General features: G+C 45.1%; 1 protein-coding gene across 2 annotated transcripts in view; it reads right to left on the minus strand.

The window, feature by feature from the left end:
• Atp6v1c2 (ATPase H+ transporting V1 subunit C2) overlaps positions 1-19,780 on the minus strand; it is a 60,663-nt gene extending 40,883 nt beyond the window's left edge. For both annotated transcript variants that reach the window (XM_004665694.2, XM_004665693.2), the window contains exons 1-3: positions 19,679-19,780; positions 18,560-18,698; positions 16,335-16,402 (exon numbers count right to left, since the gene is read on the minus strand). In XM_004665694.2, coding sequence (XP_004665751.1) covers positions 16,335-16,402; positions 18,560-18,688 — 197 coding nt within the window. In that variant the 5' untranslated portion in view covers positions 18,689-18,698; positions 19,679-19,780. The remainder of the gene's footprint in view (positions 1-16,334; positions 16,403-18,559; positions 18,699-19,678) is intronic.
• Between the last annotated feature and the right edge of the window lie 6,681 nt (positions 19,781-26,461).

Consider the following 26,461-nt stretch of genomic DNA (forward strand, 5'->3'; position numbering starts at 1 on the left):
CATACCGTATGTTAATGCTACTCTCATTTTTGGTTAGAGAAGCTTCTCTTTTCGGGTGGCAGTGACCTTGGGATGATTCAGAAGGCACCATGGTTGCTGAGAAGAAGTGACAGAGGAGTGCTCAGCACTGCAATATCTCTTTCACACCTTCCAAGGCTCAGGGTCCACTGTGGAAGAGGAGGCAGAAAGAATGTAAGAGCCAAAGGAAGGGCAGGACTCCTTACAATGTGCTCCTCCAGACACAAAATGGCCTGGATATCCATGACCTAATAGTGCCTGACACTACCTACACAAGACCATCATGACATCAAAATAAAAGAAAGACTGATTGAGAGGGCAATGGGATATGATGGCGAATGGAGTTTCAAAGGGGAAAGCTGGGGTGGGAGGGAGGGGATTACCATGAGATATTGTTTATAATTATGGAAGCTGTCAATAAAAATTAAATTAAAATTAAAAAAGAACTCCAGAAATAAAATAAAATAAAGGAATTTCTCACCAGGCGTTGTGACGCACACCTTTAATTGCAGCGCTAGGGAGGCAGAGGTAGGAGGATCGCCGTGAGTTCAAGGCCACCCTGAGGCTACATAGTGAATTCCAGGTCAACCTGAGCTAGAGTGAGACCCTACCTTGGTAAACCAAAAAAGAAAAAAGAAAGAAAAAGAAAAAATTTCTCATGAAAATTTGCTCTAAGAATTACAATGTATTGTGAGCGTGAAATACATACTATATTTCAAAAAAAGTAAAAGTTGAAAATGGGGCTGGAGAGAGAGGTGGCTCAGCAGTTAAGACAACACTTACCTAACGTACCAGATGATTCCCCAGTACCCACATAAAGCCAGATGCACAAAGAGGGCACATGCATCTGGAGTTCATTTTCAGTGGCTGGAGGCCCTAGCTTATCCATCCTCTCTCTGTGTTCTCTCTATGTCTTCCTCCCTCTCTCTCTCTGTGCTTATAAATAAATATGTAAAATATTTTTAAAAACTTTTTTTAAAAAAGTTGAAAATTCCAATAATGGTGATTTGTTCAACCAAGCAGTTTAAGGAGCAGAAAAGAGCACTCCTTTTGAGCAGAGCCCCCACCTTGGTAGTCATGGGGAAGCCCCAGAGAGAGAGAGAGAGGAAGGGGCACTCAGATGTGAGGACAGGGAAAGCAGCTGGGCAAGTAGCACTGGGAAACCCAGAGGCAGAGAAGGGGGACAGGCAAGAAGCCAAAGCAACTTGCCTGTAGTCGAGTATGTACTAAAGGAAGGAAACTTCTCCTCCTGCTCTTGGACTTGAGGGAAGAGATCTGTTTCCCCTGCTCCTGCAACTGCAGGCCAAGAAATTCCTGCCAAGTGGGGTCCTATTGCCTTAGCAGACCCTGCTTATGAGTAGGAAGGTAGAGGCTTCATGCCAGTCTCCACTGAAGGCAACTAAATGACCCTGAGGATAACCCAAAGTCCCACACCTGCTCAACGTTGTCAGCACAGCCAGATGGGAGAAGCCATATGTGAGGAGTGGCATGTCTAAGAAGCCCGAACCTTCCACAGAGGGTGGGACATGTGACAGGTGACTCATGGGGCCTCTGGGCACCTCACCCAGGCCTTTGTCTCTCTGTCTCCATTTCTGCCAAGTGACAATGAATTCAAGCAGCCTCCACGTCATCAGGAAAAGGTAACCAGAGATCCATTAAGTGACTGCTTTCCATCCAAACAAAGGTTCAGTAAGGCTTCTAGAAAGTTTCCTCACTCTAGGGGGCTCTAGGCACTGACACACCTTGCTTTAAACTTCACCTGCTTCTGGGAGGGCAAGGTAGGAGGATCGGTGCTATAGTGAGACCCTACCTTGAAAAAACTAAGAAGAAAAATAAACAAAAATTTTAGGCCAGGCAGTCAAAAAGTTGACTACAGAGTGAGTTTATATATCAGCCTGGGCTAGAGTAAGCCCCTGCTTCACAAAAACCTTACAGCAGGAATGGGGTGGGGTGATGGGGAGACTGGAGATGGCTCAGCATAAGACATTTCCCCGCAAAGCCAAAGGACCTAGGTTCAATTGCCCAGTACCCACATAAAACCAAATGCACAAAGTGGTATGTGCATTTGGAGTTCGTTTGCAGTTACTAGACACCCTGCATGCCCATTCTCTCTTTCAGTCTCTCTTTTCTGTGCCTCTCTACTTGCAAATAAATAAATAAAATATTTAAACATTTGTCAAAAAGCCAGGTGTGTTAGCATACACCTTCAATCCCAGCACCCGGGAGGCAGAGGTAGGAGGATCGCTGTGAGTTTGAGGCCACCCTGAGACTACACAGTGAATTCCAGGTCAGCCTGGGCTAGAGCAAGACTCTGCCTTGAAACCCCCCCCAAAAAAATTAAAATTAAATAAATATTTGTGAAGCATGGTGGTGCATGCCTTTAGTCTTCACACTTAGGAGGCAGAGGTAGAAGGGCCACTGTGAGTTCAAGGCCAGCCTGGGACTACAGAGTGAGTTCCAGCCAGATCAGCCTAGGCTAGAGTGAGATCCTACCTTGAAAAAAAAATAAAACAGAACAACAAATCTTTGGGGAGATTTTTGCTTGCATGCCATTTATAGAACCACTTCAGAAAACTGCCTTTGTTATTCAAAATAGAATTCTCTTTAGCAAGCTGACATTGACTTGCCCAGCAGAGTAAAAATTTTGGCCCTCTTTGCATAACCAATTTAAAGGTGAGCATGGTGGCTGCACATCTATAATCCCAGCACTTGGAAGGGAGAAACAAGAGAATCTGGAGGTCAAGGATATCCTTGAACATTGCAAGCTTGAGGCCAGCCTTGTATACGTTGTGACCCTGCTTCAAAGAACAAAAACAAAACAATAATAACAAGTCCATCTACACTGAGCATGCCCACAGGAGGCACTGGTAAGGAGGGCTCCTCAATCTGAACTCAGCTCCAGACTGGAGTAAAACACTCTGGGGTCCCATGACCTCTTAGAACTGGGTACCACCTCCCTGCCAAGCAGCTGGTCAGTAAAGGGTCAGCAAATATGTATTTAAGTTCTGGAGACTTTGCCAAAAAGTCAGGTCACCAAGTAGCCCAACCACTATGCCCAAATGCAGGGACTTGCTCCCCTTGAGCTGGGCTCCAGGACATAGAAGGTAAAGGGAACTTCAGGACAATGTCCAGGGGCAGTAAGAGCAAAGGCTAGAAACAAGCAAAGCGTGAAAACGGAACCACAAATACTGACAGGCACTTGAAAATGTTTAATCTGGCTGGGAATCCAAGAAAGACACATTGAAAACAATTACACACCCTCCTCCTTTTGCTGGGTAAATGGGTAAAGTCTCTTAAAGGCTCTTAACTCACAAGTGTATGAGGAAAGAGCCCCTGTCCCAACCTCAGAGGAACAGTTTAGCAATATGTACAAACAGCTTATCTGTCTCTAAGTCCTTGAAATCAAATCCAGGTGCAACTTCAGGGTAATCAGAAATACAGACAAAGAGTTATGCGGAGATGTTAAAGATGGAGAATACCTAAAAAAAAGCAAAGACAGTTAACATATTCAGTGAGTCCATCATAACACAATGAAGTATTTTTCACCATAGAGAAATGAAATAAGGGAGCCAGGCATGGTGGTGATGCCTTTAATCCCAGCACTCAGGATGCAGAGGTAGGAGAATCACCATTAGTTCGAGGCCAGACTGAGACTACACAGTGAATTCCAGGTCAGCCAAACCCTACCTAGAAAAACAAAACCCATACACACCAAAAAAAAAAAAAAAAAAAAAAAAAGCAAGCAAGCAAGCAAGCAGGCAGGCAGGCAAGCAAGGAGCAGGTGTGGTGGTGCATACCTTCAAGCATAGCACTTGGGCTGCATCATGAGGCCTTGTCTCAAAAACAGAACAAAGCACATTGGCATCACTTCACTTCAGAGTCATGACTAAGAAGTAGCTGTAATAGATTCTGAACCCAAAGTAATGCTTGGAGTGGCAAAAGGACCGACCTCTGGAGAACCAGGAAAGGTGAGGACATGCCCAGTGGCTGACCAGAGTAAGCCAAGCCCTCTAGGCCAGCTCTGTCCCTGCCTTAACTTAAGAGCAATAAACTCGATTTTTGGTTTTTTCTAGATAGGGTCTCACTCTAGACTAGGCTGATCTGGAATTCACTTGAATAGCCCTCGAACTTACATGATCAGCCTCCCAGATGCTGAGATTAAAGGCGTGTACCACGACACCCAACAAATTATTAATAACAGCATTATTTTTGTTTGTTTTAAAACAGCCTTACTCTAGACCAAGCTGGTCTGGAACTCACTAAGCAGCTTAAGATGACCTTGACCTTGTTGCAATCCTCTTGACTCAGCTTCCCAAGTGCTAAGATTATAGCCATGAGCCACACACCTAGCTAATACAGCATTTTTTTTTTTTTTTTTATGAGAGAGAGAGAGAGATTGCATTGCAGTCAGGTTCACATTGCTGGCAGAAATCACCCAACTGAGAGCAGCTTTTGGGGAAAAGATTTATTTTGGCTTACAGGGAAGCTCCACGATGGCAGGGGAAAACGATGGCATGATCAGAGGGTGGACCTCACCCACTGGCCAACACAAGGTGGACAATAGCAACAGGAGAGTGTGTCAAACACTGGTATGGGGAAACTGGCTATAACACCCTTAAGTCCACCCCCAGCAATACACTCCCTCCAGGAGATGTTAATTCCCAAATCTCTATCAGCTGGAATCAGATGATACTAATGATGGCACTGCTTTGTAAGAATACTGGAAACTGATGGGTGATACACGTTAAAAGTATGCATACACAGTATGTGAGTTATATTTCAAATTTTCAAACTGTGGCCTGTACCCCTTTCCCTGTGGCTTCATGCGTGGAGCTCCAGCCTGCACAGAACTGCCAGGGACTATGGGGGTTCTTTAGGCTGGATGTCAGCCCCAATTGTCCCCGTCACCTGGAGCCCTTCCTTTCCCTCATTGCTACTGTTCTTTATAGTTACCCTAAACCTAGCTGTGCACGGAAGCACCGGCTTGCAAGCCCTGCTGCTCAGGGGGCAGAGGCTGACTGCAAGTTTGGGCAATTGAGCAAGAAAAGGTCTGGGTGGGCTCCTGGGGAAAACAGCTCAGTCGGTAAGCTACGTGCCATGCAATCATGAGGACATGAGTTCAGATCCCTAGCACCTGCACAAATGCTGGGTGTGGTGGTGTGCAACTGTAATTCCAGTGCTCGGGGCAAACTGGCTAGCTATGCTAGTTGAATCAAAAGGCTCTTGCGAGGTTCAATGAGAGGCGCTGTCTCAATAAGTATGGTGGAGAGTGATTGGGGAACACACCAAGGCTGACCTCACAGGCACACACATGTGCCCACACGCATACAAATAAACAAAAGGCCCGGGAGTATATATCTAGCTCAGTGGTAGAGTTCTTGTCTAAGCATACTCAAGGTTCTGGGTTAAATCCCCAATATGGAAAGGAGAAAGAAGAGAGGAGGAAGAATGGAGGGAGAGAGGGAGGAAGGAGGGAGGGAAGGAGGCAAATACCACCCAAACTGTGCCTTGGGTCACTATGCTAGACAGCCATGTCATCTTTCTCTGATTTGCCTGTTGATTGCAAGCTGACCTCTCCCATCCACCCTTCCCACGGCAGCCAGGGGAACACACTAAAGATACACACGTAGCATGTCATTGCACTGCCTAAACTATGTAAGTGGTTTCTCACAATGTTCACAAATTAATTGCAAACGCTTTGGTGGAGTTTACAAGGATGCCCCTGCTTGTCCATCTTCATCTTTTACCACCCTACCCACACCCTAGCCATCTACAGCCAGTCTTGGGGACCCACCTGGGATATCTGAAGCCACTTAGATGCTACTCACCTTGGTCATGGTCCGGGGACCCCTTCTGCTAACAAATCCAGCACAGTCTTGGCTAACACTCCCAATGCATGGTACCTCTGGCACGCAACAAAACTGTACCTGGTACCAGTGACAGAGCAAGCAGTGTGAGGGCTGGAGAGAGGGCTTTGCAATGTCAGAGACAGAAGTGCGCAAACAGACGCTCACTTGCTGCCCTCATGAGCTTACCCCTGAGACCTCCCTCCATCATAATCATAAAACACACTGAGAATGCTGCCTTCTCCATCCAGGCCCTCAACAAAGAGATACCCGGGATCCAGGTGCTGCAGATTTAGCACGATGGTAGAGTGCTTGCCTAGCATGTGGGAGGCCCTCAATCTCTAATATAGGGGATGGGGGGAGAGTTGTCTGAAGAGTTACTCATTCTACTATACCAGCTCCAGGAAATACCCCAGGGTGTCACAGAGACCCAGCAGCACTGGCTGTCTAGTCCACTGTCTTCCCAGGTGGCCCAGGATGTCAGACCAATCAATGCTCCTCAGAGCCATTCAGTTCCCAACCACTCCTGTGTCATGCATGTGTCACCTGGTGTTGAGATTAACTCTTCCCTCACATCCTAGAATGTGAACCTTTCAAAGAATGGACATTTATTTCTTGTCCAACATAAACCCTCACAATGCCCTGTGAGCACAAACCAAAGCTGCAAGGCCAAGCGGAGGCCTTGGCTAAGGCCCTTCCCTGTACCCAGTCAGTGCACGCAGTGGCCTTCCTCTGAGCCATGGCCATCCCACAGGGTAATTACTGAGAGCTAACGGGCCATGGGCACCCATGCTCCAACTACTCAGGACCAGGTAGGCACTGACCCCAGAGAGATGGAAATGTATGGTAATACAAAGATCAGACATGAGAGTTCTTGACAACATTAATAACAAAAAAAAAAAAATCTAGATATTCCACAACAGGTGAATGGTTAAACAACTTTACTTTGTCCACAAAATAGAAGAGTAGTCAACACCAGGAAAAGCCTATTAAAGCAGGCACAAAAGACTGCACGTGTATTCCAGTACTGGGGAGGCAGAAGCAGGAGGATCAGCCCAAGTTTGAGGGACAACCTCATCAGGCCACTGGTAGGATGAATAGGCTAAGGCCTGACAAACTTGGCCACTATATGTTCTTGCACAAGTGACATACACCCTTGGATGTCAATATCCTCATCTACCAATAAATGGTATCACCAAAATAGAGAAATGACAAGTGTCAGATGATGCAGGAAGACAGGATGCAGTATACACAGAGGCAGAAGAGAATGACAAAGGGATGTCCTCAATGGAATCGGAGCCAGCACAGGTTTTGTGTATCTAGCAGAGCAGAAAAGGGCATAGCAGTATACACCTGTAACCCCAGCACTCAGGAATTAGAGGCAAAGAGGATCAGGAGTTCAAGGCCATTGGCTGCATAGTAAGCGTAAGGGCAACCTGGGAAAAAATAATAATCAGACACAAACAAACAAATGGAACATGTGTCCAGCAGGGGCAGAAGTGTGTGCACTATATACATCAGGGAAGAAACAGTACGGTGGCTCCTGCTTTTAATTCCAGCACTTGGGAGATGGAGGAAGGAGGATCACCATGAGTTTGAGACACCTAAGCTATAGAGCAAGTTCCAGGTCAGCCTGCGCTAGCCTGACACTCTACCTTAAAAACAAAATACACACACACACACACACACACACACACGCATATAATATAGGCAACCTGCATGATACTCTCCTTTAAAAACAACCTTCAGAGCAAGTGTTGATTAGGTTGGCACTGAAAATTTTCTGACTATTACCAAGGAACTTACTCCTAAGTATGAACATGTCACTATGACATATTTTAAACCTTGAGGAAACACTGCCCATCGCCCCACTACCATGAGCAGGAGCAGCATTATCACCATGACTTGCCAACCCATGGAATGAAGATTCTCAGGCCCTATCTGGGAGTGGAGCCCAGTATGCATAGTTTAATAAACCTTCCAGATAATTCGGGTACACACTTAGGTCTTAGAGCCTTCTAGTTCAAGTATTTAACCTTGCTGATGGCACAGCCCTGTTATCTCAGCAACTTGGGAGGGTGAGGAAGGCTGAAGCAAATTCAAGGCCTGCCTGGGCCACAGACTGAGTTCAAGGTGAGAGCAGGCAATTTAGTAAGATTCTGTCACCTAGTAAAAAGCTGGAGGTACAGCTCAGCGGTGGAACATTTACCTCTCATGTACAAGACTCTAGGTCAACTCCGAAGGACTTGACCTTGGTGGGCCAAGGGTGAACTGCAGGCCAGCAACTGTGTTAGTGAGAGCTTGTAAGACAAGCAGAATCCTAATCAAGATCCACCGAGTACCAATGTGCATTTTATAAAATTATCAAAGGGCTCCACCAATATGTTCAAGCCTAGTGTTAGACACAGAAATCTAATATGAGCTACATGGGGAATTGAAGTTTCTATTCATGAGGTTTCAAAGAGTAAAAATGGTTAAAAATAATTTAAATAACACTTTACTTAACTCTGTATTACAATATCATCTAAATAGGCAATCAGAATTAAAATGTAAGATACTTGAAATTCCCTTTCTTGTTCAAGTCTTCAAAATCTGTCATCTGGGCTGGAGAGATGGCTTAGTGGTTAAGTGCTTGCCTGTGAAGCCAAAGGACCCCGGTTCGAGGCTCGGTTCCCCAGGTCCCACGTTAGCCAGATGCACAAGGGGGCGCACGCGTCTGGAGTTCGTTTGCAGAGGCTGGAAGCCCTGGCTCGCCCATTCTCTCTTTCTCCCTCTATCTGTCTTTCCCTCTGTGTCTGTCGCTCTCAAATAAATAAATAAAATATGAACAAAATCTGTCATCTTATACTTTACACACTTCTATTCAGACTAGTCCCAGTCCGGTGGTCCACAGCCCCTGGGGGGCTGCAAGACACCGTGCTGAGCAGAGCCAGGTAGCTGGAGGGGAGGAGTCTCGTCCCATGGATGCAGGGAGCAGAATGGCGGCTACAGAGGTGGGGTTAGAGTGGGCCTCTGAGGGCCCATCCTGCTCTAATTTTGTCCAAGACTCCCCCTTCCATTCCTTCTTCCAGGGCATCTACCTGTCTGTCATTCCAGGCTTGAGGTGTTATAGATGCTAGGGATCTACCTGTGAACAAAAGACTGGCCCTGTGGAGCTTTTATACTTTAGCAGGGAAGACATTAATCAAATCACACCTCTCCTCCTAAAGAAAATGTCCCATCCACTGTGGTGAATGCCATGAAGGAGGGAAGCTACGGGGTACTGAGGGAGGGTGAATCGAACCAGAAGAGCTGAAGGCAGTGGGGCGGAAGTAGGTAGATAAAAGTGTCTGGGGAGCTGGAGGGGGTGAGTGCTAACAAAGAGAAAGGCTTGAATGGTTCCGGAGTGTCTGGGCACAGCCGCACAGTGATGAACTCCCAGCAACATCGCAGGATCCAGAACATACACACCACAAACAAGTTGTGTTGCTGACTGGTTGACTGGTCTCTGGATCTCAAGACATGTCCACAGAGAAGCAAAGTCTGCATTGAGACTTTGTTTTTGTTTGTTTGTTTGTTTGGTCTTCAAGGTAGGGTCTCACTCTAGCCCAGGCTGACCTGAAATTCACTATGCAGTCTCAGGGTGGCCTGGAACTCACTATGCAGTCTCAGGGTGGCCTGGAATTCACTATGCAGTCTCAGGGTGGCCTCGAACTCACGGCGATCCTCCTACCTCTGCCTCCTGAGTGCTGGGATTAAAGGTGTGCACCACCCCGCCTGGCACATTCAGACTTTTTAAAAGTATTTTATTTTTATTTATTTATTTGAGAGAGAGAGGCAGATAGAGAATGAGCATGTCAGGGCTTCTACCCACTGCAAAAAAAAAAAAAAAACTCCAGACACATAAGCCATCTTGTGCACCTGGCTTATATGGGTACTAAGAAATCAACCCTGGGTCCTTGGGCTTCACAGGCAAGCACTGTAACTGCTAAGCCATTTCTCCAGACTGAGAATCAAATTCTTACAGGACCAGAGAAGGAGGGAAAACATTAGCCTGCTTCCCTTTACAATATCTTGATGAGAACTCTCTGACATCACCAAGCAGAAATCCTCGCTCAGGCATGAAAGCTTTAATCAGCCAGCCCTCAGAGAGCTTCACAGAACCACGTGGGAAAGGAAAGCCACCAGCCATTCCACATGGCAGGCGATGCACTGCGGTGAGTGGCAAACAGCGGATCAGAGAAGCCCACCAGGTATAGCTGAGTGGCCATGCACCTGTGAAAAGTAATCTTTCAACTGCAGGACAGGCTAAGATGCTGTGAAGGGCTCAACCATTTAAAAAAGGAGAGGAAGTTACATTTAAAAATAAAATCCCTCTGAAACTGCTAGAGGAAAAAGTAGGGGAAACCCTTCAACATATTGGTCTTGGCAAAGACTTTCTGAATACAACCCCAATTGCTCAGGCAATAAAACCACAGATTAATCACTGGGACCTCATGAAATTACAAAGATTTTGCACTGCAAAGGACACAGTGAATAAAGCAAAGAGGCAACCTACAGAATGGGAAAAAATCTTCGCCAGCTATATATCTGATAGAGGATTAATATCTAGAATATACAAAGAACTCAAAAAGTTAAATAATAAGGAATCAAACAAGCCAATCAAAAAATGGGCTATGGAGCTAAATAGAGCATTCTCAAAGGAAGAAATATGAATGGCATATAAGCATCTAAAAAAATGTTCTACGTCACTAGTCATCAGGGAAATGCAGATTAAAACTACACTGAGATTCCATCTCACTCCTGTCAGATTGGCCACCATCATGAAACAAATGATCATAAATGTTGGGGGGATGTGGAAAAACAGGAACCCTTCTATACTGCTGGTGGGAATGCAATCTGGTCCAGCCATTGTGGAAATCAGTGTGGAGGTTCCTAAAACAGCTAAAGATTGATCTACCATATGACCCAGCTATAGCACTCCTAGGCATATATCATAAGGACTCATCTCATTTCCTTAGAAGTATGTGCTCAACCATGTTCATTACTGCTCAATTTATAATAGCTGGGAAATGGAACCAGCCTAGCTGTCCCTCAACTGATGAGTGGATAATGAAGATATGGAACATTTATACAATAGAGTTCTACTCAGCGGCAAAGAAAAATGAAGTTATGAAATTTGCAGAAAAATGGGTGGATCTGGAAAGGATTATACTAAGTGAGGTAACCCAGGCCCAGAAAGCCAAGTGCCACATGTTCTCCCTCATATGTGGATCCTAGCTACAGATGATTGGGCCTCTGCGTGAGAATGAAAATACTTAGTAGCAGAGGCCAGTAAGTTAAAAAGGAGAAGAGAAAGGAAGGGAGGAGGATACTTAATAGGTTGATATTGTATATATGTAAGTACAATGATTGAGATGGGGAGGTAATATGATGGAGAATGGAATTTCAAAGGGGAAAGTGTCAGGGGGGAGGGAGGGAATTACTATGGGATATTTTTTTATAATCATGGAAAATGTTAATAAAAATTTAAAAATTAAAAATAAAATAAAATAAAATCCATGTGTTTCTTATTTGTGTGTGGGTTACAGAATAAGAGACCACAGGCAGCATGAAATAATAAATTTAAAAATAATGGAAAAACTCTCATAAACAAAAGCTGCCTTAAGCTACATGGAAAAACACTCCCATGCCCCAGTAAATAAATAATAAAAGGCTATGGAAACCATACACCTTGAAAAGTCTGGTCCCTTCTCTGTTCTCCTGGGCAGAAGCAGTGCTGACAGGTTCACGCTGCACGGTTACAAGTCAGCTAGCATTTATTTATCTAGTAACACTTGAGTACTTTGCAGAGAACTGGCGAGACCATTTCAAAGAACTACAATTCACTCTTTCACTCCAGGCTCCAATAGGAACTCCTCAGACAAGACGCCTATTGAACTAGATGGAAACTAAAAGTAAGGTTCTTGGTGTTGTTCAAGCCACACTGTTTTTCTGAAAGCACTTGGGAATCCACATGTGCAAGGAAAACCAAAACAATTCAAAGCCATTTTCATTCTTACTGCACCTAGCAGCTTAATGTATATAGCTTCTATGTTTCACAACTGTAGCCTTAAGCATGCTTGCACATGCATTTCTCAACATGTGTTACACCAGCATGAAAGGAGATTTCTGTAATTAATATCTACATAGAACAAAACACTGCTGGGGGGGGGGAGTAAACAAAATAAAGTAGAAGTAATAATAGGGCAGCCACACAAAGTTCCAGAGCTAGAGGGGCTTTGTTGAGTAAGAATGACATTAAAGGACTAGAGGGATGGCTTAGCTGTCAAGGCACTTGCCTCAAAAGCCAAAGGTTCGATTCCCCAGGACCCACGTAAGCTAGATGCACAAGGTGGAGCATGTGTCTGCAGTTCCTTTGCAGAAGCTAAAGGCCCTGGCGTGCTCATTCTCTCTGTCTATCTGCTTCTTTCTCTCTGGCCCAAATAAATAAAATAAATAATAATAATAAAAGAATGACATTAAAGAGCTCGCAGTAGGGCTGCCAAGTGGTAGCAAGGACAGGTCCAGAGAAAGGAAATGCTAAAATGCTGCCATTTCCCTTAGCCAGAAGGGAATGGCTCACACTTCACTGGCCAATGTCTATACTCTGGCTGTTGTCTGCCAGAGAGAACTGAAGGTACACATACCAGCCTACAGCAGAGGGCTACCCTCAAAGGCTCCTTGCCTCCATTCAAGACCATTTGATTTGACTATCTGACCAGGAGCTGTCCTCCCAGCTAGACCCTGTCAGAGCAGCCTCAGAAAAAAAGACCCCATGACTTTTTCCTGGGTGAGACTTGATACCAACTTCACACTGTTTTCCTGTTCTTCATTCATCCTGGAAAGTGGAGAAGACAGGCTGTACAAGTTGGCAAGGGCTGCCTTCATATTCTAGTAGGCTAATATTCCACTTAAGAGCAAAAGGCTGTGAACCAAGGATTCTTGCTATTCTTGGGCAGGTGGGGGGTAAACAACCACAGCATACAGAAAATCCAACTCTGAGGCTATGGTACCCATCTGCAGATTAGAAACACTCAAAGCATGTTCACTACAATCCCTAAAATTTGGCAATGGGTAGTCATAAAAGGCCCAGAAAACCAGCCCTCTGAGGAGGGATCTGGAAGCTGCTCTGAGACCTGACATGGGGCCAGCAGGCACACAACCTGGTCCTCAGGATGCTTTCTCATCATAGGCAGTGCTGGGGGCAAACTCAAAGTATTGCGTAGGCTAGGAGAAAGCTCTGCTATTGAGCTATACTCATGTGTATGAACGTGTGTGTGTGTATGGGGGGGATTATGTATGGCCAGAGGTCAATGCTGGGTGTCTTCCTCAATCTCACCATCTCCATCTTTTTGGTTTTTTTCTGTTTGTTTGTTTTGTTTTTCAAGATAGGGTCTCACTTTTGCCCAGGCTGAAGTAGAATTCACTTCAGTAGTCTCAGAGTAGCCCCAAACTCATGGCAAACCTCCTACCTCTGCCTCCTAAGTGCTGGGATTAAAAATATGTATCATCGCCGGGCATGGTGGCAAACGCCTTTAATCCCAGCACTTGGGAGGCAGAGGTAGGAGGATCACCATGAGTTCGAGGCCACCCTGAGACTCCATAGTGAATTCCAGGTCAGCCTGGGCTAGAGTGAGACCCTACTTCAGAAAACCAAAAAAAAAAAAATAATAATTTTTGGTTGAATTGCCTTTGGAAGATGGACCATTGTTTGCATGGAGACCCGAAGATGTTTTAGATATACCAGGACTGTGCAAGGGCTACCATGGAGCGTGCAGTTGGCCTGGGATTGAAGGAAGTGTTCCCTGGCTACTCTGCCCATCTGGAGGGGCAGAACTGGAAAATCTGCAGACATCAGCCTCTGGTTATATTGAATTTGAACTGCAGAAGTTTGATTGTGGTTGAGTTTGCACCGTTTTAGTCTCTTCTTGCTATACATTATACCAGTTGAAAAAAATGTTTACTCTGTGCCTTGATTTTACAGGACTTACTATCTTAAATTGGTCAACACTGTGGGGACCATTGAAATTGAACTGAGTACAATTTACAATATGTGATGGTCATGAATCTATTGGGGGCCAGGGGTGGAATATGGTAGTTTGAATAGATGACCCCCAATATATTCATTGTTTTATTAGTTTGTACTTTGCATCTGCAGTCACCTGGCTGATGGCAGTGTCACTGGGCAGATCTTAAGGTGTGGTGGTGGGTTTGAGATTTCAATCTAAAGATATGCAAAGTGTGCCTAGCTGGAGTTCCTGAAGTGTGCTTTTGACTTTTAGGCTTGTGCTTCTCTGTCTGTGTTTGGTCCTGTGAAAGCAGGCCAGCTTCTTCTGCCATTATGGAATTTCCCCTGGATCTGTAAGCTTCAATAAATCCCTTCCTTCATAAAAAATTAATTTTTATTTATTTATGTGCAAGCAGAGAGATACAGACAGAGACAGGGAGTGAGTATGGGAGTGCCAGAGCCTCTAGCCACTATAAACAAACTCCATATGCATGTTCCACCTTATGCAACTGGCTTATATGGGTGCTGGGAATGGAACCCAGGTCATTAGGCTTTATGGGTAATCGCCTTAACTGCTGAGCCACCTCTCCAGCAATGTCATTGCACTTTCTACAACAGCCCAAGACAAGAAAGCTTAAGCATCCAACAACAGAGAAATGAAGCAAATAGGACACATCTATTCAAGGCAATACAGCAGAAAAAAAACAAGACAGCTGTGGGATGAAACTACCATGGAGATATGTTATTAAACCCAAATAGCAAGATTTATACTCATTTGCATAAAATTATTTTTAAGATTTTTTTTTAATGTTTTATTTTTATTTAATATTTATTTGATAGAGAAAGAAGGAGAGGGGGAGGGAGAGTGAGAAGACAGAGAGAGAGAATGGGTGTGCCAAGGCCTCCAACCACTGCAAACAAACTCCAGACACATGCATCCCCTTGTGCACCTGGCTAATGTGGGTCCTGGGGAACTGAACCTGGGTCCTTTGGCTCTGCAGGCAAACATCTTATCCACTAAGCCCCCCCCCCTCTACTTTTGTTTTTATATGCTTATTTATTTTGAGACAAAGTATTATGTAGCCAAGAATGGCCCCAAACTTTCTATGTAACCCAGGTTGACCCTGAACTCCTGATCATCCTTCCTTTACCCCCCAAGTGCTGGGATTCCAGGAATACTCCATCATACCTGGTTTGCTTTTGCTTTTTTATTTTTCCAAGGTAGGGTCATGTCACTCTAGCCCAGGCTGACCTAGCACTCACTTGTCCCAGACTGACCTTAAACTCAGTGATTCTTCTACCTTTGCCTCCCTGAGCACTGTGATTAAAGGCATGGGCCTCCACACCTGGCTGCTTTTGTTTTTGAGACAGGATCTTGCTATGTTGAACAGGCTAGTGTTGAACTCATGAACTCAGGTAATTAATTCTGTGACCTCCGCCTCCTGAGTGCTGGAACTCCTGGCATGTGTCACTTCATCCAGCAACGTTATTATATACATATGATTGCACTGGGTTAGGCTACCTCCTCTAGAAAATTATGGTAACAAAGCCTCAAAAGAAAGGAAATGAGAACAGGAAAGAGGCAAACATACCAAAAGAAACAATTTTCACTCTGCATCCTTTTTCTTTTTTTACTTTGTGTTTTCTCATATGACAACACATTACTGAAAAACAAACTTAAGCAGGCATGGTGTCACACCCTGTAAATCCTAGCACTTGGGAGGCTGAGGTTCATATGGTTGCTACATAAGAAGTTCAAGGCCGGGCTGGAGAGATGGCTTAGCGGTTAAGCGCTTGCCTGTGAAGCCTGAGGACCCCGGTTCGAGGTTCGGTTCCCCAGGTCCCATGTTAGCCAGATGCACAAGGGGGTGCACACGTCTGGAGTTCGTTTGCAGAGGCTGGAAGCCCTGGCGTGCCCATTCTCTCTCTCTCCCTCTATCTGTCTCTCTCTGTCTGTCGCTCTCAAATAAAAAAAAACAAAAAAAAAAACAAAAAAAAGAAGTTCAAGGCCAACCTGAGCAACTTAGTGAGACCTTATCAAAACAAACAACAACAACAACAACAAAAAAAAACCAAGCTGGGCGTGGTGGTGCATGCCTTTATCCCTGGCACTAGGGAGGCAGAAGTAGGAGGATCGCTGTGAGTTCAAGGCCACCCAGAGACTACATAGTGAATTCCAGGTCAGCCTGGACTAAAGTGAAACCCTACCTTGAAAAGCAAAATACAAAACCAAACAAAAAAACTTCCCTTCAACAAACGAAACAAAGGACCCAGCACTGTTGACCTCAGACTCCCAGGTGAACCCACTTGATCATTTTGCTGATGGCTAATACCACATTTAGACAAGCCCCATACTTTGGCGTGGCCAAAGCAGGAACACTGTGTCCTCTGTCAACAATGTCAAATTCTTACTTGTATGTAGTAAATAAGAACTATTTTACCTTTCAGCAAAGGTATCAAGTTTCCCCAACTCATCAGAGAGGCCAACAAGGGAATCCAGGGTCCCCACCTAGAAAAGACCATAGAGAAGTTAGAAGCCCATGTGCTTTCTACCTGCGGAATGTGGGAATTCCACTTCTTGCCAGTGTGACTGTCTTTTTTTGTCTTTTTTTTTTCTTTTTGTTTTTTGTCTTTCAAGGTAGGGTCTCACTTTAGCTCAGGCTGACCTGGAATTCACTATGTAGTCTCAGGGTGGCCTTGAACTCACTGTGATCCTCCTACCTCTGCCTCCCGAGTGCTGGGATTAAAGGCGTGCGCTACCATGCCCCACTAGTGTTTGTGACTGTCTTTGACCAACAGCCAAACTAGGAAGTGGAAGACCTCTTAGGGGAAACACATGCATTTAGGACTATCATACTTTATTATTTATTGGGAGGAGAGACACAGGCTCCCATAGGAGGAACTATTATGTCATGGCCTGCCCTTAATTCAGTTTCCTCAAATGTCAGTCTGCTAGTCACACAATTATCCTCACAGCTAAAGAGATACTCTAGAAAGCAAGTTCAACAAGTTCAAATAAATTCTCAAAGCCTTTACTCTCCAGGAAAGTTGACCATCCCTTTGTTCTCCTTTGATGTTATATTGACATTGGCCTTGCTAGGAAAGGACAGTTCTCCTCTTCCTTCACCATTTCTGGAGGTTTTTTCTTGTCTGATTATTTATTTTCTGTTTCTTAGTATAGAAATAAATAGAATGTCCAAATGTGTATTGAAAGGTCTTTTAAAGAACCAAATATAAAAAGTTTGTCATCATGGGATAATACTACTGGACATTAAAAACCACTAAGTAGTAAGGAGTAGAGATCAGTGGTAAAGCACATGTTTAGCATTCCTGCCACCAGCCCATTAAAGTACTTAAAGTAAAAAGTAATTAAGAGATTGCTCAGTGGTTAAGGGGCTTGCTTAAAGCCTAACAAGCAGAATTCAATTCCCCAGTATCTCCATAAAAGCCAGATGCACAAAATGGCACATGGGGCTAGAGGTCCTGGTGTGCCCATTTTCTCTGTCTGTCAGGGTTGGTGGTGCACACCTTTAATTGCAGCACTTGATTGCTGTGAATTTGAGGCCAGCCTGAGACGACATAGTTAATGCCAGGTCAGCCTGGGCTACAGTGAGATCCTACCTCGAAACCTTAAAAAACCAATAATAATAAATAATAAATAAATAAATAAATAAATAAAGTAATCCTCTTCAAAAAGAGCAGATGTGGTGGCTCGCTTTTTTAATCCCAGCCTTTGGGAGGCTGAGGTAGAAGAGAGCTGTGAGTTCAGGACCAGCCTGGGCTACAGAGTGAGTGCTGGGATTAAAGGTGTGTGCCACCACACTGGGCTGAAGAGGATTCTCCTTGTCTTGCTCCTCTTTAACGATTTTTTCATCTTACCTTCACTGTCCACTACAAGGGCCCTCACTCAAGTCTTTGAAACTACTACATACCCTTCCCTCCCCTCTGACAGAATCAAGATACCAGTCTTCCTGGCCTGTCTCCTGTGAAGAATATAGTTGAGGGCTGGAGAAATGACTTAGTGGTTAAGTCACTTGCCTGCAAAGCCAAAGGACCCAGGTTCAATTCCCCAGGACCCATGTAAGCCTGATGCACAAAGTGATGCATGAGTCTGGAATTCATTTGCAGCAGTTGGAGGCCCTGGTGCGCCCATTCTCTCTTCCTCCTTCCCTCTCTTTCTCTCTCTCTCTCTCTGCTTCTTTCTCTCACTCTCATTTTTTTTTAATTAAAAATTTTTATTAACATTTTCCATGATTATAAAATATATCCCATGGTAATTCCCTCTCATTTTTTTTTAAAGAGTACAGAAGAGGCTGAAGGGCTCCAAAACCCACATATTTAAACAATGTGGTGGATCTTCAAAACAGGTTGACCCCAAGGACTCTTGTGCAAGGGCTTTCTAAAGGGTTAGACACTGCCCACTGTCACCTTCTCCCCTGGTCATGTTTTCCTAAGGCTTCAAGTCCATAGGTACCACAATTCATTTGGGGCTCTAGTGTGAAGACCTCCCTGTCCACCCTCTAGCTCAGGCTGGTTCTCAGCATCTCCAGCTTTAGCCTTAGGACTTTCTACTTTGTTTCCAAGAACACAACTCCAGGGGCAGAAATCACTGACAACCTCCTCCCACCCCTGTCATCCATGGACTCTTTCTCTTCAGGAATTTTACCTTGAAGTCAGGAATAGCAAATTTGGTGTTGTAGGACAGGTTGGACTTGGAGGTTACAGTATTCATCTTCTCCAGAGCTTGTAAATTTTCCTTATCTCCGGGGGCTGAAATTAGCCAAAACTCCGACATTTTGCAAAGTCTTCAGTTATGACGAATACACGCGAAAAGAAACAGACTTGTGTCAGATGTATTCACTCCCCTCCCTCAGAATTAATCCTATTTCTCATTCCTGGCCTTTTTTACCCTCGAGGGAAAAGTATAGAGCTCCCAGAACACCGCGCCCCCACCCCCCAAGCAAAGTGTTTATCTCCACCAGGGATACCTCAGGTCCTCAATAGGCTTCAGGGCTTTCCCTGCTTGGGTGGCTGACTGGGAGGGGGCTGGTTCCTTTCATGCTCCCAGTTCCAGTGCACCATAAAATGAAGGGCTGGTAAGCCAGACCTGGACACCTTCTGGGAGGCTATTTTTCATCAGTGCACCTTGCAGTTGATGAAGGAAGGAGACAGGGGAGGGATTTTCACAACAGTACTTCAGGTCAAGTCCCAGATCTTAGCTGGCCCATCTTGGAATTGCAATTAGCTTTTAAAATCCTCAAAAGGGCTCGTCTTTTTAAAGTAAGAATAAAAGTATATGAAAAACGGGAGGGGTGGGCTACAAAAGTCTTCTTTCCTCAGGGGTAGGTGCACACTCTACGGGGCTGGATAGCTTGGTGGGCTGGCCTGAAGTTTCATTCTAAACTGAACACCCCCCCCCCCCCGCGCCGGCGGGCTATTCCGCGTCTGGACCTCTGCAGAAAATTCAAGGACCGCCCGTGAAATAGCTGGAGCCCCCAGGGAGCCGTCTTCTTTCAGACTCCATCTCCGACATCCTCAGACTGTCCCAACAATGCACGGACCAAACGCAGTTCTTTCCGTCCTGACTGCTGATCGCCTGGGGACAAACTGGCCCCGCGCAGCTCCTGGGGAGATGCCACCTGCCAAGACCCGTTGACCGAGGCGTAGGCGCCGGCTTCCCACGTCCCCACGGAGAAAGCCCGGACCCGGGCCGAACAGGCGCACGTCGTCGCGGCCTCGGCCCCTAACTTCGCACCCTTAGCCTAGTGTCACCGCGTGTCCTTACCGGGGGCGGCGGGACCGACCGAGCTGTCGGGGCTACCGGCGACCGGTGGGGGCGCAGAGCCGTACGCACCGTCGGGGCGCACCGCCAGATCGCGGGAGGCAGCGGCTTCTGCTGCCCTGCGCGCCCCGCCCCGCCTTTTATCCTGGGCCCGGGAGGCGGCCCCGCCCCCTGCTCATTTGCATGTGGGAGTTCCGCCCCTTTATCCTGATCCAAGAGAAGGCCCCGCCCACGGGGCGTATTTGCATACAGCCGCCCGCCTCCCTCTGTGGCTCTAGGTTGAGGGCCATGGCGAGGGCAATCGGCGCGGGCCCGAGTGCTCCGCTCCGGGCGCCGGGAGGAGGACGCGGTCCCTGCAGGACTCCCCGAGCTCTTCTGCCGGCCGCTAGGGACTCGGTGGGTTCTGGGGAGCCTGCGGCCGGTCTAGCAGAGCCGATCGCGAGTGGAGACCACTGTGCGAGGCAGAAGCGAGAAGGGATTCCGCCCCACCTCGCGGGGCTCCTGGAAATCACCTGCTCCGGTGCGTAAACTGGGCTGCCCTGCTCCTGGTGACCTGCGCAACAGGTTCGCGGATGTTTTCGAACACACACACCTGCGGACCTACAGGAGCAGCTCCTTTCCAATCCGCGTGGGCGCAAACTTGCCCCTGGTTGTCCAGGAAACACCAGTTTCATCCCACCCACCTGAATGGCTGAGTGTTGCGATGTAACTCTGGTACAACCCTTGCCTAGCATGTACAAGACGATCAAATGAAAACAAAAATAAAATGAATTGTTTGGAGAGTTGGCTCACGGGTTAAAGGTGCTTACTTGTAAAGCGTGAAGGCCAGAGTTTGAATCCTCAGTACCCACGTAAAGCCAAATGCACAACATGCCCCGTGTGTCTGAAGTTTGCAGTGGTAAGAGGCCCTGGCGTGCTCCCTCCCTCACTTTCTCCCTCGCTTCCTCTCTTCCTTTCTCTGTCTCTCTCTCCTTGCAAATAAACTAATTAATTAAAAATAAAATTAAAATAAAATAAGGCTCAGGGTTAAGGCCCTTTCCTGCAAAGCCTAAGGATCGGAGTTATATACCCCAGTAACCACAGAAAGTCAGATGCACCAAGTGGCTCATGCGTCTGGAGTTTTCTCATTGTATTTGCGTCTTTCTCTCTTACACTCCCTCTCTCAAATAAATAATTAAAATAAAATATGTAAAAACTAAAATAAAATGAACTAAGGTCATTAGGATTTTAGTGTGGCTAGTGAGCCCTAACTAGTCAGTTCGTCTTTGGGTTTGATGCGCAGCTCAGCAAATAAACAAACTACTGGAATCAAGCTATGAGTTTATATGCTGTTTGAAATCAGGAATGGAAACCCCAGAAGCTAATCTATGAACGCTAAAATATTTTTAAAAAAAACCGGGAGATGGATTTTCTCTGGGCTAAAGGAGGAAGGTTTTAAAGAGCATCTTCTGTGGGAGATATTTCAGTGACATCTTAGGTAACTTTAAGGGGGTTGTACAAGAGGCATCTGGACCTTCCATGAGAAGGACTCTCCCTGCTATATAAAACTAGTTATATAAAACAATCCATTCTTGTGAATGCTTTCTCATCTTTGGGGAAAATGTCTGGTGTGCCTGAGACCTTACCTGTCACATATGCTGGATGGAAGGAAGTCCTCCAGTTCCAGGACACAAAGGTGGCTTTAAGGTCACAGGTGATCACACCCAGGTGCTATTGTGGGTTTGCAGCTCCCAGCACCTGCACTGCACATCATTGTTGTTGAGACACTACTGTGCATGAGTCAGTCACCACGCCTCCGAGGGCGGGCACCTGAAACCTAGAGGTGAGGAAACCCAGCCAGCACAGGCAGTCAGTGGCCTGCTTGGACATTACCTGGAGTGGTCTCCTCACTCTGAGTCACTCCATTTTTTCCCCAATAGATCTGGAGCCACTTACAAACATGGCTAGAGGAGCCCAAAGGAGTGCCCCCTGTGAACTGGTTAATGGAACAGACACAAGTGGAACAGGTGCTGTCCATCCTGAGTCTTCACGGCTGTCTGCATGGGCCATCCCTCTGTGAACCTGTGCAATTCCTGTTAGTCAATATCTTTCCATCCTCTGTTGTTCAGAACTACTCACCTGGCTTCTCTGAGACCGAGTGAGCCATTTAGAAGTGTCTCTGACTTCGCTTGGGAACACAATTCCTTCACTAACCTGGTTTCTTCTAATTTGTTTTGTGAAATGAGTAGAGACACAGTAGAGTATGACTTGGTGGCAGAGCACTTGCTGGTGGGTATCATTCCTTGGCTTTAATGCCCAACACTTTAAAAGAATGTCAAGTTGGGGCTGAAGAGATGGCTCAGAGGTTAAGGCACTTGCCTGCAAAGCCTCAGGACCAAGGTTCAATTTCCCAGCACCCATGTAAAACCAGATGCTCAAAGTGGTACATGCTTCTGGAGTTCATTTGCCGTGGCTAGAGACCCTGGTATGCCCATTCTCTCTGTCTGTCTCTCTTTATCTCTCTCTGCTTGCAAATAAATAAATAAACAATAAATGGCTTTTAAAAATGTCAAACTAGATACAGTGGCATACACCTGTAATCCTAGAACTTGAAAAATTGAGACAGAAGGGTTGTGAGTTCCAGGCCAGCAAAATTAAGTCAGATACAGCTGGGCATGGTGGCACTCACCTTGAATCCTAGCACTCAAAGACTGAGGCAGGAGGACCACTGTGAGTTCCAGGCCAGCCTGAGACTACATAGTGAATTCCAGGTCAGCCTGGGATGAAGTGACACCCTACCTCCAAAAACAAACAAACAAACAAAAGTCAGCTGCAACTCTCGACATCTGATGAAGAAAACAAGAAGGTGACATAGAGCTCTTTGTCTTCTTTTTTCTTTTTCTCAATTTTTATTAACATTTTCCATGATTATAAAAAGTATCTCATGGTAATACCCTCCGTCCTCCCCCACTTTGTCTTCTTTTAAATTTCATGATAAATATCTATATTCACAATGAAGATGTTTGCTGCTTGCAAAAGTAGCTTGACTTTCTTCATGTACCCTTCTGATCTGTTTAGAAGGTAAGTAATTTCATGCTTATGGTAGAAAACATTAAGAAGTTTGGTATGGTGATGTCTGCCTGCAATCCCAACACATGGGAGTTTAAGGCAAGAGAATAATAAATTCCATGCTAACCTGGACTACACAGCAATATCCTATCCCATAAAAACTGAAAAAATTTGAGTGTGGTGGCGCACACCTTTTACTCCCCACACTCAGAAGGTCAAGGTAGGAGGATCGCTGTGAGTTCAAGGCCAGCCTGGAAATACATACTGAGTTCTAGGTCAACCTGGGCTAGAGTGAGACCCTATCTCAATACCCCCCACAAAAACAATTGAAAAAAATTTAGAAAATAGAAAAGTATAAAGAAGAAACTAAAAATCACCTATAATTCTATGATCTGAGAACCACAACAGTTAATATTCAAATTCTCTGTTAATTTCAGTGCATATTTTTATATACAGATATAGACTTTTTGTATGATCAAGATTATATATTATGTGCAAAGTTTGGCACCTACTCTTGATTATCAATTATATCTTATCAGCAAAGGATAATGCCATGTCATCAGCAATTCACCACAGCTCAGAACCTGAGTCACAGATTTCAAAACCAAATAAAGACACCTTGTCAGACAACTTATACTGAAAGATATAAAGAGTGGGGGTCAGAGAATAAATATCTCATCCGAGAGGTTTGGATTTGTGATTCTCTGGACTCTGTTGCCAAAGCCCTATAAGTTTATGGGCCTCATTCACTGCCTTGAAGCCATTCCTTGGGTTGTTGACGCATGCTTTTTTTTTTTTTTTTTTTTTTTTTAAGGTAGGGTCTTGCTGTAGCCCAGGCTGATCTGGAATTCACAGTGTAGTCTCAAGGTGGCCTCAAACTCACAGCAATCCTCCTCCTACTGCCTCCCAAGTGCTGGGATTAAAGGCATGTGCCACCACACGTGGCTCATTCCTCAGCTTGTTAAAAATAGAAAAGTCCTGATCTAGAGTGAGACCCTACCTCCAAAAAACCAAAAAAAAAAAAAAAAAAAAAAAAAAAGGAAAGGAAGAAAGGAAGAGAGCAAGAGGGAGGGAGGGAAAAGACCCAAAACACAACAAACACCAGCTCTTCCTGGTTATTCCCAGGGGATGTAAACACCACCAGTCTCCAATCATCTTCAACCTGCTATGAATTGGGTTTCGGTGAAATATTCCCAAAATGTTTCTGTAGTTGGCACAGACTGTGCATTGAACCAGCTAAAGTCTGCGCAAGAGTGAACAGTCCCTTCAGGTTTGGCAACCGGAAGGACAAGGCTGGCCTATTCAGTCTCTGTGTTTTCTGGCCACTCCCAGAAGGCATGCTTGGGGACTTCCATATTTCCTCATACAAACAGCAATCCGAGGGTGCACTTTCAAGTGGACAGACATACTTGCATCTGGGTGGGCTCCTGGACTTCTAGATTTTGCTGAGCAGGACCATAGGAAGTGTATCTGGGGAGGCAGGCCTGCAGCGGGGCAACTGTAAGTGGACTGGTCCCACAAAAGTGCATCTGGTGTGGTAGAAACAGGTTAGGCTTCAGAATCAGAAAATCGGATAAGCTGCTTACTGTGCTGAGTTTCAGGTTTCCCATGTGAAGACAGGAACACAATTACACCCACTTTTTAGGCCTATCATGGGGATAAAAGAAAAGAGCTGTTTCTGCCAAAAGTACCTGAGTCAAGTGACAGGCCTGTCACTTCTCACTGTCATATGTTCTTAGATGTTTGATGGGATTTTACATGCTATGTGTGACACACTATTGTTAGACCTTCAAAAAGCATTCCTTTTTAGCTAAAGATTATTTTTATTTATTTGTAAGCAGAGAGAGAGAGAGATACAGAGAGAATGGGCCCACCAGAGCATCTAGCCACTACAAACAAACTCCAGATGTATACAACTCTTGGTTCTGGCTTTAGGTGGGCACTGGGGAATCAAACTGGGATTGTTAGGCTTTGCAGGCAAATGTCTTAAACACTAAGCTGTCTCTCCAGCCCTAAAAAACTTTTAAAAACTTCTTTTAAATTTTATTTTTATTTAAATTTATTTATTTGAGAGAGATAGAGAGAGAAAAAATTGGCATGCCAGGACCTCCAGACCCTGCAAAGGAACTCCAGATGCATGTGCCACTTTATGCATCTTGCTTATGTGGGTCCTGGGGACTTGAACCTAGAACCTTTGGCTTTGTAGGCAAGTGCCTTAACTGCTAAGACATCTCTCTCCAGCCCCTAAAAAATTATTATTATTATTATTATTGTTATTATTATTATTTTTGGTTTTACAAGTTAGGGTCTCGCTCTAACCCAGGCTGACCTGGAATTCACTATGTAGACTTAGGGTGGACTCGAGCTCATGCTGATCCTCCTACCTCTGCCTCCCGAGCACTGGGATTAAAGGCATCTGCCATGCCCATCATGCTAAAACTAATTTATTGCATGTCTTCATGGGTGGCATGTTTGTGTGTGTGATATATACTGTTGATGTGGGGGGGCGTGGCATGTGCCACAGTGTGCCTGAAGAGGTCAGAGGACCACTTTCTGGTTAGTGATCAGCAACAGGATGCTAGGATTACAGGAGCCCACCACAGCTTCCAGCTTTTTATGTGTGTTTGGGGATTAAACTCAGGTTCTCAGGCTTGTACTTTTGCACTTTTGGCGAGCACTTTTATCCACTGAGCCCTCTTCCCATATCTAGCATGCCCCCAACCCCTCATAAGGGAACTACAGTACTTTCATTTGTTTTCTCTTTTAGCCAAAAACCTTTGAGGTCTTATAATAAACATCATTTGATTGTCTTTTTTTTTTTTTCTTCCAGTTCCAGAGATTGAGCCCAGGACTCATGTGTCCTAAGCAAATAATCTACCACTCAGCCATATCCCAGCCCTATTGTTTTCTTTTTATTGGAGAAAATAAGGTCAAGGGATTCCTGTGATTTATTGGTCCAAGGGTTGAAATGCTTTTGTGGTCAACTCCTTTTTAAAAAGTTTCCCCCTTCCCCATATTCGCAAGGCACTGTGGGGCATGCAAAAATAACTGAGAGTTTTCAGATTAGAGCAAGGCAGGTCTCGGCTCACTAAAGCATCAATACTAAACACCAGGCAGGATGTGATAACTGCATGAAGATAAGATACAGACATTCCAGAAATGCTATGATCCTTATTTCACAGATGAAGAAACAGGCTCAAGGAGATTAAAGGACCTAATCAAAATCACAGTTGGGGGCACTCCTGATCTTGAAAATCATCCTTCTACCTACAAGTGCCTGTTGCACTAAAGTCCTAAAATTTCATTCTCCAGTTCTGTTGGGAAAGCTAGTTGCTGGTGTCTGTAGTTCTGTACCTTGAGTGTGTAGGTGAATGTATATACACCAGTCCCTTAACTTCAGTGGTCTCTTTAGGGGCTTCAACAAGTGTGGACAACAATTGCACCTATCTGTGATCATTAATCTCTTCTTCTTTTGTTGTATGTTTTTTGTTTTGTTTTGTTTTGTTTTGTTTTTTTGTTTTTTGAGGTAGGGTTTCACTCTGGCCCAGGCTGACTTGGAATTCACTATGTAGTCTCAGGGTGGCTTCAAACTCACAGCAATCTTCCTACCTCTGCCTCCCAAGTGCTAGGATTAAAGGTGTGCGCACCATGCCCAGCTGATCTTAATCTTAACTATCAAGTTGATTGGATTGAGAAAGATTTAGGAAGCACACAGTGCCGTGTTATATCTATAATGAT

Source organism: Jaculus jaculus, chromosome 5, assembly GCF_020740685.1.
Source record: "Jaculus jaculus isolate mJacJac1 chromosome 5, mJacJac1.mat.Y.cur, whole genome shotgun sequence".
Taxonomy (NCBI): Eukaryota; Metazoa; Chordata; class Mammalia; order Rodentia; family Dipodidae; genus Jaculus; species Jaculus jaculus.